Source organism: Drosophila takahashii, chromosome X (genome assembly GCF_030179915.1).
Source record: "Drosophila takahashii strain IR98-3 E-12201 chromosome X, DtakHiC1v2, whole genome shotgun sequence".
NCBI lineage: Eukaryota > Metazoa > Arthropoda > Insecta > Diptera > Drosophilidae > Drosophila > Drosophila takahashii.
The window spans coordinates 21,946,453-21,961,762 of record NC_091683.1 but is presented as its reverse complement, the minus strand read 5'-3'; the positions used below and the strand labels follow the sequence as shown (position 1 = coordinate 21,961,762).

Genomic DNA, 15,310 nt, shown 5'->3' with positions numbered 1-15,310 from the left:
ATACCGAGTAGTGGAAGCCGGCCATTACAAATGGGAGTAACGGTGTGATACAAGTATAATCAACTCAGTTTCGTGGTAATTTTTAGTGCCATTCTGTGGTCGAGATTTTCCGCTACTCCGCAAACAGCTCACTTGAAAATTATTTTCAACCGAGAAGGAGCAGAATTTTCCAAAAAACAATAAGAAAAAATGAAGCGAACTCGTCGACCAACTGCGGCCAACAACAAATCGTTCGTCTCCGGCGGAATTTACGTAAGAATCATTTAGCATTCAATCCGGCATTGGATCCACCGAATTTCCATCGCTTTTCTTTCATTTTCCACCCAAAAATCGCCGCCAATGCAAATCGATTGGTACTTTTTTTTTGCAAGTGTGAGTGTATGTATTGAGTGCCCTGTGACGTCACGATAAAGTCGTGATAAAAGATAATAACAAAAAACACAAAAGCAATAACCATTTTGATTGACTTTGACTCATGCATATTTGACTTGTGAAATAACAGAGATTCCGTTTTCATTTCTATAATTTGCAGCGCACAAAATGAAAGTGTGTGTATTCACCCCAATTGTGAATCCATTTGCAATAGCCACTAAAAGCGGGTTAATCGAAAGTGCAGACGTTGTCCGAATTCCACCAGCATCCACAAAATGCATCCCCCTTCCAGCATCCAGGCTCCACCATTCCATTCCATTTCCATTCCACCCTTCCATTATTCCATTCATTCCACTCCCCTCCCCTCACTTCCCTTTGCTCGTGCTTTCGAACAACTAGAGATGGCCAGCACTGCGATAGTTTCAAGCTGGACTTGCGGTTATCGCTAACTTTTATGGCTACTGAAAATGCATTCACCCGAAATTGTAACTAAAATTATTAGTTTTGCGTCAGATAGCAATGCCCATTCACTCCACCGAAAGTGCCCGAAACGAGTCGCCGACAATGAACTCAGCCAAGGACCGTAGGATCTCGTTCCTATAACTATGCAATACCAAATCAGGGGCCCATTTACAAAAAAAAATTTTTTTTTCTTCTGCAGAATTTTTTGTTTGCTTGTTTTTTTACATTGGTTTTCAAAACTAAACATATTTTAATAATTTACAGCAATAATTATTGTAAAAAAGTTTAGTAAAGGATACTGAACACCTATTTTTTAATAAAAAAAAACTTTTTTTTTTACACAATTTCTGTTTATTTTAAAGTTGTCCTCTAATTTAAAATATTTTAATAAAATACAGCAATAATTATTGTGAAAAAATGTAGCAAGGGATACTTAAAATCAATTTTTAAATAAAAAAAAATTTTTTTTTTTAATTTACACATTTGATTGATAAAGACCAAATTCCTTCACCAAATAAATGTCTATATGTTTTGTAAACCGGCCCCTGAACATCATACTCTTTACCATAAATGTAAAACAATGTTGCTTAGTAGAAGGGCTACCAAGTCCTACCGAGTCCTTGGCTGGATGCGATGAGAAGGAGTATCCACAGTGGCTGGGCACGTGGCTCCGTCGGCGCAGAGCTGCGTTTCGGGGCACTCGGGTCGCAGGAATGGCCATGGCTAAGTTCCTGAACTATGGTTTTTAGTAGGCCAGCCGACCAGCCTGACGCTTCCGGGTTGACTTGACGACTTGATGGCTTCCGTTGGCCAGAGGCCAGCGAGTCTCTTTTTTTGGTTGACCCACTGGATTAGTGGATCACGCTGCAAGTGATTTTCCAACAGGGGTTGCTCCCGTTCTCCCGTTTCTCTTCGCCAACTGACCAACTAATGAAACTCTTTTGCAAACGCAGAATCCCAATGCCACCGCCAAGCCTTTGATCCAACAGCCGTTGCAGCAGCAGCAGCAGCAGCAGCAGCAGGCTCCTCCGGTGGCCGTTCATCAGCCACCGGCTCCTCCTGCCCCAGTTGCTCCAGCTCCAGTGGCCGCCTCGCCAGTCCAGCAGCAGCAGCAGCAGAAGAAGCAGCAGCAGCAGCCCGATGCGGCGGCCATTGCAGCCAAGCTGCCAATGCCAATCATTGTCAAGGAGGAGCCGAATGAGGTCGTGGTCGAGGATGCCGCCCAGCCCAACGAGGATCTCGCCATCGACATCAGCGAGGAGAATGGCAGCGGCAGCACCACCGGCAACACCGGGGGCAAGATACCCTTCAAGAAGATCTTCCAGAAGCGCAAGAAGTCGTCTGGTAAGCGGAGATCCGCTATTTAGCTATTTTCAACAGGGTTCGGAATTTAACACAAATGTTAAAAACATGTAAAATTATATTTTACAGTGTGAGCAAAGTTTTTAACATGTGTGTCAAAAACAAAAGTGTTAGTGCCGTTTTATAGTCCGTTTGTTAAATTTAAAGTAAGGTTAAGTCCTTAAAATCGTATGGGAGAACAGAGTTTTAACCCTACTTTAAATTTAACAGCTGTTTTTTACACACTGTGTTTTTAACACAAATGAAAATTACATTTTATGGACATTAACGAATCAAGGGGAAAATGAAGAATCAATATTGGGCCAGGATATCTTAATTGCATATATGCATTTTTTCAACTACAGAAAACTGTGAATTTTTCAGTTCAACATGTATTTCTTACGTTTTAATGTCAAAAACTCATTGTGTGTGTTATTTATGTTTCTAACATATGTAAGCTACAATTTTTTACACACATGTCAATAACTTTTTTCGAACTTAACACTTTGAAATTTAACATGTTAATAAGACAAGTTTTTTACAGAGTGTGTTATTTTCCGAACCCGGATATTCAGTCATAATACTATAATTTCACCGCTTCGCCTTTTTAGAACGCACCCGTGACAAGAAGCTGCGCCAGAATCGCCAGCTGCGCAAATCCATGCTGCCGAAGAACGCCCTAATGGCCCTGAATGAGGTCAAAGGCGTGACCATTAGCGATTTCACCTTTGACAGCAATCCCGACGGAGGATTTACGGCCGTCGTCACCGTTAACTCGAATCAGTACGAGGGCAAGGGTCTCTCGAAGATGTCCGCGAAGAATGCGGCTTGCGAGAAAGCCTGGCGTGACTTTATCATTGCCAAGATGACCCCCAAGCCGGCCAGACTGCAGCCGAATAACGCGGAGAACGGTTCAGAGCCCATGGACACCAACGAGGATGAGGGTGATGCCCCGGAGGATGACTTGCCGATGCTTAATCTGGCCTCGTTTGCCATTTACAAGCTCTTCGCCGAGTGGGAGCGCGAGGGCTATGTGGTGCCCGAGATGCACCCGTCGGCCAATGCGGCTGCACCGGCCGGCGGTGAAGCAGCACCGCCTGTTCCCGCGGTGCCCAAGGAGCCAAAGAAGCCGCCAGTGCGCACCGAGCTGCCCTCGGGCTGGGAGACCATGCATCCGGCCACCATTCTTTGCATTGTAATAACACTGTTCTTTTTTTCTGTATAGTGTGTGTGCTTATTAATCAATCGATCCCCTTGCAGATGCGTCCGGGACTCATTTACGTGGACTACGGAGCCTCGGGCGACAAGCCCAATGTGCTGCAGCATCTGGGCATTATGGTGGACAACCAGGAGTTCACAGCCAGCGGAAGGTCCAAGAAGATTGCACGCCGCAACGTGGCCGTTGAAGTGTGCAACACTCTGTTCGGCACAAACTTCTCGTACAGCGACACCTCTTCTTAAGACATTTATCACCTATGCCCCGCTTAACGGCCTCATTTCCAAAAAAAAACTTGAGCCGTAAAGTCCAGTGCGCAACTATTTCTTGACTACAAAAACAGAACGGCTACCAAATGATGCACATATTATACTTTCTTTAATTATATTTGCATTTGGTAATCTACTTATAACATTGTGTTACCTAATTTGACTTAAACTTTTCTAAATTCTTGCGTTACACAGTGTTATTACACATATGAAATCATCTTTGAATATCCCTCAAGTAGAAATGATTTTAGGCTGTAAATTAAGAAATCATTTTTTTCGTTAACTAGATTTAGAAACCTTATTTTAAAGACTTATTATATTATTGCTGGGTATAATTACCCAATAACTTAGGATTAAAAAAAGGGCAGCCGTTAAGCGAGGGTATGGTAATATTATATTAAAGACATTAATAAAATTATTAAATCGGTAAAAGCAACTTTGTTTGATTTTTTCTAACAAATTAAAGTTATAAATTTATTTAATTGAAATGCTTACATTCAAATAGGAAATTAAAGGAATACCCTTATGGTAAATGGTCGGCGTGGAAGGTGTGAGTCTGTGCTAGCCGTATATCCAAGTTTTCCACCACTGTAAACAGCGTTGCCACACGGCAGACTGCCAGCTGATTTTTCGTTAGTTTTTTTTATTATCAAACGCAAGAGCGAAAAGAATGTCGAAATTTCTGTCGCAAACGGCTTTAAATACGCTTCGTAAGACGCGTTTTGGTACGCCGCAGCTGTGAGTACTCCATGGGTTACTTTTAAGGCCACCGGTTTGATCCAGTTTCCTCTGTTTTTGCAGGCTGCGCAGCTTTGCGGCTATCGGCTCCTCCACGCGTAACAACGCGGAACCGGCAACATCGGGAAATCCGGGATATGGACAGACCCAAGGACGCGGCCTCCTGCAAATGCAGCTACCGCTGTCGCCTAGGAGAAGCATGTTCATCCAGACGCAGGACACTCCGAATCCCGACAGCCTGAAGTTCCTGCCCGGCGTGGATGTCCTGGGCAAGGGCAACACCTACGACTTCCCCAACGGAACCACCGCCCACAGCAGTCCTTTGGGTGAGTGGAGATCCCTCCTTTGGGGTTTCTATAAAGAAAATACTATGATTTTGAAACCTATCATTAATTTTCCTATTGAATTGAAAATTATATGCCGATTGATCAATTAATACTACCTTTATATGCTCCTAAAAAATCTATAAAACTTGAAGCACTACACTATATATAACATATATATTATACATTTATGTATCAGAATCTACATTGACATACATAATATATATGTCCTTCTTAAGATCATCAAAATCAATTTTCCTGGAATTCAATTTCTATGGGACCTCTGATAACTAACACTTTTATTTTAAGATCTCTGCGTTGCGCAATGTTCTTAGTTTTTCTTATTTATTTATTTATTTCTTTCTTATTTCCTGGTACTACAAGTCACTAGTCACATAAACAATATTAAGAATAATGAAAATATGTAGGTCCCTACTTATATTAGAGTTTTACACTTATATCTAACATTTAATACAATTTAATACAATTAACAATTAAAACTGACGCTTTAAATTATTGTTGAAAATTCAAATTTAATTAAATAACAGAACATTTAATTTTAATTTTAAATTTAATTGGTACTTTGCGATTTTAAAAATGTAAATAAAAAAATAAATATTAATAAAGAGAGGTCATATTTTAAGAATTTAACTTAGAATCATAATCCCACATTTGGAATTATTTCTTAGATTTGTTCTCTATCTTTTAATAACCTCACAAAAATTCATATACCTATACAGTTGAATTATTCCAAAATGAAGTCTTTATAAATCCAAGTTCCCCAAATGTCTTCTGTCTCGCTCTAATAACTGTGCAAATGAAAAATCGATACGAAACTAACTAATTAATTTATAAATTAAAAGTACAAATGTTTAAAAGTATCGAAATATTCCTTGAAGTGCCATTTTTAATATGATAATAAATATTTTAATCAAATAATAGCTAAGCTAATCCAAACCACAATTCCTCACTTTCTTTTCTAATTATTAATTAATATCATACCACTTTAATACAAATAATTTTATTATGTTATGATGATAAATAATTAATTAATCCATTCCCAGCCAAATTGCTGTTCCGCGTGGAGGGCGTGCGAGGCGTGTTCTTTGGCTCCGACTTCGTGACCATCTCGAAACAGGAGGGCGCCGAGTGGAGCCTAATTAAGCCCGAGGTGTTTGCGGTCATCATGGACTTCTTTGCCAGCGGCCTGCCCGTTTTGCACGACGCCCAGCCCAATGCCGACACGGAGATACTCGAGGACGACGACGAGACGGTGATGATGATCAAGGAGCTGCTCGACACGCGCATCCGGCCCACCGTCCAGGAGGATGGCGGCGACATCGTCTTTATGGGCTACGAGAACGGCGTGGTCAAGCTGAAGATGCAGGGCTCCTGCTCCTCCTGTCCCAGCTCCATTGTCACGCTGAAGAACGGCGTGCAGAATATGCTGCAGTTCTACATCCCGGAGGTGGAGTCCGTGGAGCAGGTCTTCGACGATGCGGACCGGATGGCGGACAGCGAGTTCGAGCGCTTCGAGAAGAATCTAAAGACGCTCAAACAGCAGGAGCCAAGTGGCGGTGGTTCTAATTAAACTACCCCATCCTCTTTTATCCCATTTGCGTTGTTAATTCTCTAGTGAAACGAATAGTTGTATACATAATGTACATGTAGTTGATTGTTTAAATAAATTTACGGCTTTAAGCTTAAGTTGTAATGCATCAAATGGTCAGGCATAATTATTTCCGCACTGAGCAAGGTCAATAACTGAGCAATAATTCAACTGCAGTGCGACCCAGTTTGTTTCATTGGCAAGTGGGTCAATAAACCCGTGTCATTGCCATTGATTTCACAAATCGCTAAAGGAAAACCATTGCCAAGCGATTCCGCTGCCAGGTAACCGAGTTTATTCAATAATAAACCCGTTCGAGAAGCGACAAAGGTTCAGGCCACTCTAGCTGCAGTCGCAGGACCGAACGGAACCAAAAGTGAACAAAGTTGCAAGGCAGTCAGTTCGGTAATATATATACTAACCATCCATCGACCAATGCTCTGCTGGGCCAACGAGGATCATTATTTGAGCCAACGCTACCCGAATCCGCAGCAAAAGGCGCCCGAAACGCTGAAGAACCTTCTGTTGCGATCCAGTGTACCGATAGTGAGTGCGAATCCGAATCAGAATCAGAATCCGAATCCCCAGAGGGACCACCCATCCGCCGGCACCATGGCACCGCTCAAAGGGCAGGAGGTGCTCAAGTTCCACAAGCACTCATATCTCGAGAACCGCCTCTTCGATCACCGCCTGGTCAAGGACAACCTGTTGGACAAGTGGCCCACCGCCGATATGAACGAGTACAACGAGCGCAAGGACCACCGCAACCTCATGGAATCCTATGTACCGGCCACAGTCCATTTCATTACACCCATTACTTCATGCCTTACCATTCTTTAGCGTTTTGTTTCACAGCACCTTTCACTTATAAGCTTTGTCGTAATCACCTATCCAAAACTATGAGAATTAATATTATAATATCTATCATGCGCGGATCCACGGGGGGTGATATGGGTGATATATCATCCCCCACTCGGGTGAAAAATGAAAAGAATTTTGGTATTCCAAAAGTATGCAACAAAAAAATTGTTCTAATATTACCCCCCCCCACAACAAAATCCTAGATCCGCCACTGATATCTATAATTATAGGATTTGTTCAATTAATATGTATTTGTAGAGTATATATGTATATAGTATTTGCTAATAGAATTACCACAAGTCTGAAACTTTAAAATCCAGACTTCTTAGGGAATTTGGAAAAATCGGATCACTTTAATTAAAGTTCTTATAAATAGGTGCTTTTTGATGAAAACACTTTTAAAACATAAATTTCGACATTATTTATATTATATTATATATTACATACACAGAGAAAAAAATACCAAAAATAATCATCCATCGGGTATTTTTTATATCAATTTCGGTCCATCTGTTTTCATATCAAACCGATATTTCCGAACATATGATTTTGTACCATATTGATATGAAATCATACCATTTTGTTATGGAAAAATTGATATGAAACAATATCAGTTCCATATTGTTCCGTTTTTTTCTCTGTGTATGTATATCACCATATGATATAATTGTATCCATTTTGTACATAGACCGCACAAGTTGGTATCATATCAAATCATTTATTATAATATGCGGTTATGTCACGGGAATCTCTTCAAATTAAAGAGGGTTGGAACTCTAAACAAATTTGTTTGGAATATATTTATTCAGTATGAATTAATATTCTTACAGTTTCCTGTGCCAAAAATCTAGTTACTTGTTTAAAAATGTATCCACTTCCATATTTTTTTGTGCAATCAGAGCAGGCTCTATTGGAATTTCGAGACCTGTCACCTATCTCTGAACAGAAATCAGTTTAGTTTTTGTTTGCTCCTCGAACGGGAACATATCTAAGTGTAGCTGTGATTTTTTTTTATATATTTTGAGATATAAATTCCCAGCATACAGTCTAAATTCCAAGTGGCACAAATTACTAGTTTCACGCTTTAGACGACAGTACACCAAGTCCACACACTGCACTACCAAATCCTCCGACCACGATGAGTCAGCATGGAGGAGGTGGTGGATCCGGAGGATCTGGAATTCCGCAAACCACCGTCATGTACTCCCAATTGCAGCCATGGAGCCAGGCGGGCGCTCCGCCCTGCATGGAGCCCGTCATGGGACCCTCGATCCCGCCCAGAGTTGGCGCCGCCTACGAGACGCCCACGAAGCATCCGTGGCGACCGGCGATGGCCTATGAGCTCATCCAGGTGAAGCACCTGCCCGAGCAGCCGGTGACCAACCAGCTGACCAAGCAGTGCTTCCTGCCCAAGGGCATGAAGACGGACGGCATGATCTTCCCCAATCTGGTCACCGGATTCGATCGCAATCCCCAGCACGCCGCCCGGGCGGCCCTCTATACGCGTTACACCAGCAACGAGTGGTACAACAACAACATGACCAAGTACTCCGAGTCCAACATGAACCGGTGAGTCGAACTCTTAACCATATTCTCTCATCGATTCTTTGCCCTGTGATGGTAGGCATTTTTACCTATTTCATCACACAGAAAAAAATATATATGAAATAGGGTAATTTCTACCTTATTTCATATCAATAAAAAGCCGATATGATTAATATCAAATTTATGATTCTAACATATCAACTTGATATTTTTTCATATCATAAAAGTTATAAAAATACTGACTTAAAGTACCAAATTTGGTATGTATGTTTTGAGCAAATATTGTATGATAATATATAATTCATTACATATATAATCTTTTTTCATGTGAAAATGATATGAATAACATTACCTTTAAAAAATATAAAATTAACCTGCGCTAATCTGATCTTTTGTCAATTTTTTTTTTTGTGTAAGATCATATCGTTATTTCATGAGTATATATTTATTTTAAAGATTCTAAAAATATAAGTTATGATTTTCTTAGGTACAATTTCTTGTATGGGATCTTGGATAAAATCTTTTGGAAAGATATTTAAAAGTAAAATATTTCAACTTGGCAAAGTATCGTAGAAATTATTATTTTAAATGTTTAGTTTTAAATTATTGTTATTTTCAAATGTAGGTTTTTTTTTCAATCGGATTTAATTGCCGTTTTTTTGTGGGATTCCCTTATTAATCCAAATTATTAGGTATTATGATTATTTTAATAAAACTGTAGATATTATTTGGCTGATTTCCTGATGCTGCTACATTTTTCCCTGGCTAAATATTCGAAATATTTTGTATTTCTCCTCCTCTAGAAACTTGTCCGAGCGCATGCGCAATGACGCAGTGCGTCTGATGCGGGAGGCGGACGAGAAGGCGACCTCGGGCCAAAGGGACGCCGGTCGGCGGCTGGGCGAGCGGATCACCGACCTGACCTTCTGGCGCAACGAGCTGAACGCCGAGCTGGAGAAGCTCATCGCCGAGATGTCGGACATCAACGAGCTGCAGCGGCAGTGCGGCAAGGCGCTCCTCGACCTGGAGATCCCCCTGCACATCGCCCAGGAGTGCCTCTTCCATCGCGAGTCGCGCCAGGGCACCGAGAAGGTGCACGACATCGTCGAGAAGGCGCTGCTCGTGGAGATCAACAATCTGAGGAATTCGCGCGACCGACTGGGCGGCCTCCATGAGAAGATCTCGAAGCAGGCGCTCGACTGCCGCGGCGCCCAGCATCTGCTCGAGGACGACGTGGCCCACAAGGAGTCCTCGCTGGGCATCGACTCGATGTGCCACCAGCTGAACAACCACAGCCGCGGCATCACCTACTACGGCGGCATCGAGAAGTTCGATCCCTCGGTCAGCACCCAGGAGTCGTGGGCCCAGGCCAGCAGCGAGCACGTTCGCCGGTGAGTCCTCTTAAATGTGCTTCTTTATATATAGAAATAATAGTTTAGGGTCGCTTATTTTTTATAAAAGGATAGCAACAATTTTATTTGATAGATAGCTTTTTTTTAATTTTTGACAGCTATAAAAAAAATCCTAATCCTAATTTGACATTTTCATACAAAAATCATTGATTATAATTATCTGGCGAACTAACAATATTGCCTTATTTTAAGTTTTACAAATTTAAATTACAGAAAAAAAATCTTTAAAATACTTTTTTATTTAAATACAAAATTGTGATAATTTTAAACTGTAAATAATACGCACGTCTAGTCAATTTAAACAATTATTCAAGAAAGAAATATAACAAAAGTGTATTAAAATAAGTTTTAAGATTTTTAGTTTTAAATATTAACTTCGAAAAAGAGAAGAAGAAGCTATGTGACAACTTAAATTAGGTGAGTGAGAGCGAGAAGTACAAACTCTCTCAATTCGAAATAGAGCGGGATAGCGCTTAAAGTTACATGAGTGAGAGGGAGAAACCAATATTCGTTTCGAGCGTATCCAGTCAAAATTGATATCACATAACGTAAAATCGATCATCGTTTCATATCAATTTTTTTGTGGGTGTATTTAGTTCTTTTTTCTTAATATTAAACTGATAAAAACGTTCACAATTCACTTGAAAAACCGGAATATGCTGTATTAATTTTTTAAATTCTATTTTCCTAACTTCACAGTTCCCAGGCGGAGCGGGCGAAGCTCTCCCAGCTGCGCAGCGATGCCCAGAGCGTGGTCAACTCGGTGGCCACCACCGTGTGGGACTTCTGGAGCAACACGAACAACGCCTTCGACCGGCGCTCGCAGGAGATGGCCGAGGCGAAGAACCGGGTGCAGCTGCATCTGCAGAAGGTGCAGCAGGAGCTGTTCGACATGGAGAAGCATCTGTTCCTGCTGCAGAAGGCCATTCAGGACAAGTCGGGCCCACTGAAGGTGGCCCAGACGCGGCTGGAGGCCCGCTCGCATCGCGAGGGCGTCGAGCTGTGCAAGGACCATGCCCAGGATCGGCTCGTCCAGGAGGTGCAGGACATCCAGGGCGCCGTGGAGACGCTGCACCACAAGCTGCAGGAGGCGGAGGCCACGCACCAGGGCCTCCTGAAGACGCGCTGCACCCTGGAGGTCGATCTGCGCAACAAGGTCAACGCGCTCTTCATCGATCGCGAGAAGTGCATGAGCCTGAGGCGCTCCTTCCCGGTCAGCAATCTGATCAAGTACTGATTCAGTTTCGGACTACGGATTCCGAACTCCAGACTCCGAACTCCAGACCCTGATCTCCCAATGCACCGTATCACTCGCTTTTTCCGCCACCCATGTCACGTAGCCTGCGCCACAATAAGTTGGTATCTCCACTCCAGAAAGCTCTGTTATTTTTTTTTAATGGCGAATAAATTATATATTAAAAACTACTAAATTCAATTTTTTTAAAGTTTGTTCCGGCAAACAAATTACAAATAAATATGAATTTAAAATGGGTTTTTTCTTGGCTTGGGGAACTGTACTATTTTTTTTGTGTGTATCCCATTTTGAGTACGTCAGCAAACAGTTTTTGGAGTTCTTTCACTCAGACTTCTTTTCAATTGCCATTTGAAATATGCTTTTTCCATTCTTTTATCCAAATGACAGAAATTTGAAATTAAAGTTAAGTTAATATTGATAAATTCTTGTTGATATCTTATATATATAAAAATATATTTGTAAATAAATAGATTGAATTAACTTGTAAATGGTTGTTTTATTCATCAATATATTCGTAAATTTGAGCATTATCTATAAAAAGTCAAGATAATATGAACTAAAAAGTAGACTTAGATTTATCTACATGCTTGTATGTAAAAAAATGTAAATTGAAGTTGAATTACTTGCCGCCTAGAGGGCGTTAGTGCTAGCCTCTCTGATTTTATAGCAACTTCTAAGCTAAGCTTAAAGTAAGTTAAAAGTTTTGCCGTCGGATGGCGACAGTCAGGAAGGTTTTATAAAATGTTTTTTATATTTTACAAAATATAAAGATACAATTTTATAGTTGTACTTCGTTTACATTTTGTTTACATGCCATAAAATAAGTAAAACTCTTGTAGTGAAATTAATTACATACAATTTTTTACCAAGTTTACATCTACATGGATTAAATCAATTTTGAATTATTAAAAAAATATCTTTACAGTTTTTAAAAACTTTTAAGTTTAACAGAAAAAATTATTGATTTAAATGATACTTTTTCGACTTATTTCTAAATATTTTGATTTTCTGGATTTAAATATATTTTTTTAGTAATTTAAATTGAAATATATTGTAATAAATATTAACCTAATTTACGTTTTGATATTTTAAAACTATTTCAAAGGTGGAAAAATCCCAGATATCCTAGTTGTATTTCTAGGAGTCATAAACTGGTTAAATAATTTTTAGTTTCGGTGATATATGGTCAAACTGAACAATTGGCCGTTGGCATTAGCATTACCATTACCATTAACCCCTTCCGTTGACAACGGCAATAATAACTACACACACATATACACTATTACCCCCTAGCTGCCATTAATCCCCTTTAAAGCTTATCAACCGCATTGCGGATCCGCGATCTGTTTGTTTGTTATTGTTGTATGGCAAATGGTGTGAACAAGTGCCGGTGGGCGTGGCAGAGCGCCCCTTTTGGAGGGGGGTGGGAAAAGGGGGGAGTGGGGTCAGTAGCTGAAACAACAAACGGTTGTGATTATTGTTTATTAGAATAACAATGACCCAAAGCTGACACGTTTATTAATGGCCCCAAAAGTCAAAGCTCACACATTTCGGCCAAGTTCATTCACTCACTTCAATTGCTTTCGAATTTCGAATTTCAAATTGGAATCTGAATCTGCATCGGAATCCGAATTTGAATCCTTGATGGTATTAGCTTCTGCTTATTATTTAATTAATGCAGTCATTGGTTTTTAATGATTTTATTAGCAATTAAGCACCTCCGGCGCTCAAGGGATCACGGGTGTTATAAATCACCGAACACGGCAGGTGTAATACCAAAATTTATATCAATAGATTATGATAAATGAGTCGTGGTGTCGTGATTAATAAGAGTTAAATACTTTTGGGATGAGCAATGCCATTTGGGGGCTTATAAATTCAGCAATTAAGAGCGGAAGTGATCAGTGATGCAAAATCGATTGTATCGAAAATAATCGTTATTTGTAGAATTGGAAAATTTATAATATAATCTTAATATTCTTAATCGATCAAGTTAACTTGAAGAATATACTATCGTTATCCTAAGAAATCCATTCAATTATTCCTTTCAATTAAATTACAATTAACCGCAGCTTTGATTAAGTCCGACCAACAATTGCAATTGACATCGATAACCCCAGCAATGAGTTGAATGCACGGCTGGGTCCTTTCCTTCCCCCCTTCAAAGTCCCCACCTTTGACAGCCTAATCAAAGCCAATCCACCAAAGTAAACAAAGCCGAAAACAATATTAGAGAGCAATGGGAAAAAAAGTAAAATAAAAACACGCATTTCAAAAGCGCAACAACAAAAGCCCAGCTAAACAAAAATATTCCGGCACACAAAAACAGTTTGCAAGCGAGGAGAAAAAACCCAAATACCGAGGGGCTGACGATATATAAGCCCCAGAAATGCGGGTGAGGAGTCCAATGAAGAGGGGGTTGTGTGGTTTTGTCGATATTTTGGCAGGGCGGTAGCAAAAAGCCTTCAACGGCTGACCGATTGAATGAATGACCGATTGACAGACTGCCCATGTCCGCAGCACAGCAAAACACAAGCGGACAAATGGACTAACGGACAGGCGGACAGACGAACATTTACGGACAAAGACACAATTGACGATTAATCGATTAGTTGAAATTTGACACATGAACAATTATCGGTCACGGATGCCACGCAACTGAAACAACAGCACAAATTGTCGGCGATAGGGATAAATTATTGGATGTCCGACGTCAGGTGGCCGCCGTAGGAACTGGAAACCCAATTAGCGATGTCAGGTGTACAACAGAGGTCGAATATTGGCGGGCAATCAAGAAAGCTCATTATTTCAGACCCCAAAACAATGTGGATTGCAATTTAAATTCAATATGCCGAATATATTGATTGCTATTTCTGGCATTCATACTTCTAATCATGAACCACAATTCAGCTGTGTTGAAAGCCCACTTCTAAAGGTAAAGGAAGTTTTAGTTCATGAAAATGTTTTCCAAATAAAAATATAATAAAATAAAAAATAAATTAAATATTGAACTACAAAAAAATTCAATCTTATCTCTAAAAATTTGATTTTATTTATTAAAATCTTTAGATACTGAAAAAGCCATTAAATAGGCCTCATCTGATTTTAATTATTCATCGATTTGGTTTTTATGCCACAGTTTTTATAGACACCCATCTCGCTTTGTTTAATATGGAGATCATAACGAGATTATGACAGTTTTGTGGATCGTTCGCCGCTTTGTTTTACGACGGACCGATACGAAAATTGCCCTTAACGATCGACAATCAACGCCAAGACTGGAGCAACTTTCGATAGATCAGATCAGAATTTAATAATTTAATGGCGAAAGCCTCAAAATAAATTTGCACACTAAATGTAAATATTTGTGTGGCTAGTTTACAAGGGAATTTTTGTGTTTTTTGCTGCCTGGCACCCTGCCACGTTTTTAATGGGCGTAGGTGAACTCGATTTAGTTGGGGTTTTATTGTAAAGGGGTGAAGGCCGAGGGGGTGATGAGGGATGAGGGTGCATTGAACCCTCGTTTTTTGACGGGGGAAACTTTTGTTAGCAGCCGACAAAGAAATAAAAAAAGTTTATAGCCTTTGCAATATTTAAATTTCAATTTATTCCATATTTAATAGTTTAAAATTCTACAATCGCTTTAAAAGTATTTTTCTCATATAGATAGATAACTCTTAATGACCTCTTTCTATATTAAATTTAAATTATTTATTTAATTTAATTTTATTATTTTATATAACTTAATAAATTTGCCATACAAAATTCATCTTGAACCAAGAAAAATCAAATTTCCTTTTGACATTTTTTCTATGTCACTTCCTTTTTGGTGAATAATAATTTTGCAATAAAAAAAGAAATGGTTTTATCTGAGTAATAAATGTCAGCACTTTTACTATCTGCCTAT

The 15,310-nt window shown here is 39.8% G+C and overlaps 4 protein-coding genes across 4 annotated transcripts; all 4 read left to right on the top strand.

Moving 5' to 3' along the window:
- The first annotated feature begins 115 nt into the window (after window positions 1-115).
- DIP1 (DISCO Interacting Protein 1) lies at window positions 116-4,092 on the top strand. Its single transcript, XM_017153802.3, has 4 exons — window positions 116-252; window positions 1,788-2,178; window positions 2,787-3,370; window positions 3,436-4,092. Exons 1-4 carry the CDS (start codon window positions 190-192, stop codon window positions 3,634-3,636), a joined length of 1,239 nt encoding a protein of 412 aa, XP_017009291.2. The 5' UTR covers window positions 116-189; the 3' UTR covers window positions 3,637-4,092.
- Window positions 4,093-4,249: 157 nt separating this feature from the next.
- On the top strand, window positions 4,250-6,444 carry LOC108065520 (NFU1 iron-sulfur cluster scaffold homolog, mitochondrial). Its single transcript, XM_017153526.3, has 3 exons — window positions 4,250-4,398; window positions 4,462-4,724; window positions 5,786-6,444. The coding sequence occupies exons 1-3, from the start codon at window positions 4,331-4,333 to the stop codon at window positions 6,310-6,312; spliced, it is 858 nt and encodes a 285-aa protein (XP_017009015.2). The 5' UTR covers window positions 4,250-4,330; the 3' UTR covers window positions 6,313-6,444.
- LOC138913800 (uncharacterized) lies at window positions 6,435-7,170 on the top strand. The gene is made up of 3 exons (XM_070218590.1): window positions 6,435-6,477; window positions 6,653-6,735; window positions 6,823-7,170. The coding sequence occupies exons 1-3, from the start codon at window positions 6,435-6,437 to the stop codon at window positions 7,168-7,170; spliced, it is 474 nt and encodes a 157-aa protein (XP_070074691.1).
- Window positions 7,171-8,145: 975 nt separating this feature from the next.
- On the top strand, window positions 8,146-11,561 carry LOC108065748 (tektin-3-like). Its single transcript, XM_017153886.3, has 3 exons — window positions 8,146-8,760; window positions 9,540-10,127; window positions 10,848-11,561. Exons 1-3 carry the CDS (start codon window positions 8,330-8,332, stop codon window positions 11,383-11,385), a joined length of 1,557 nt encoding a protein of 518 aa, XP_017009375.2. The 5' UTR covers window positions 8,146-8,329; the 3' UTR covers window positions 11,386-11,561.
- Window positions 11,562-15,310: the final 3,749 nt, after the last annotated feature.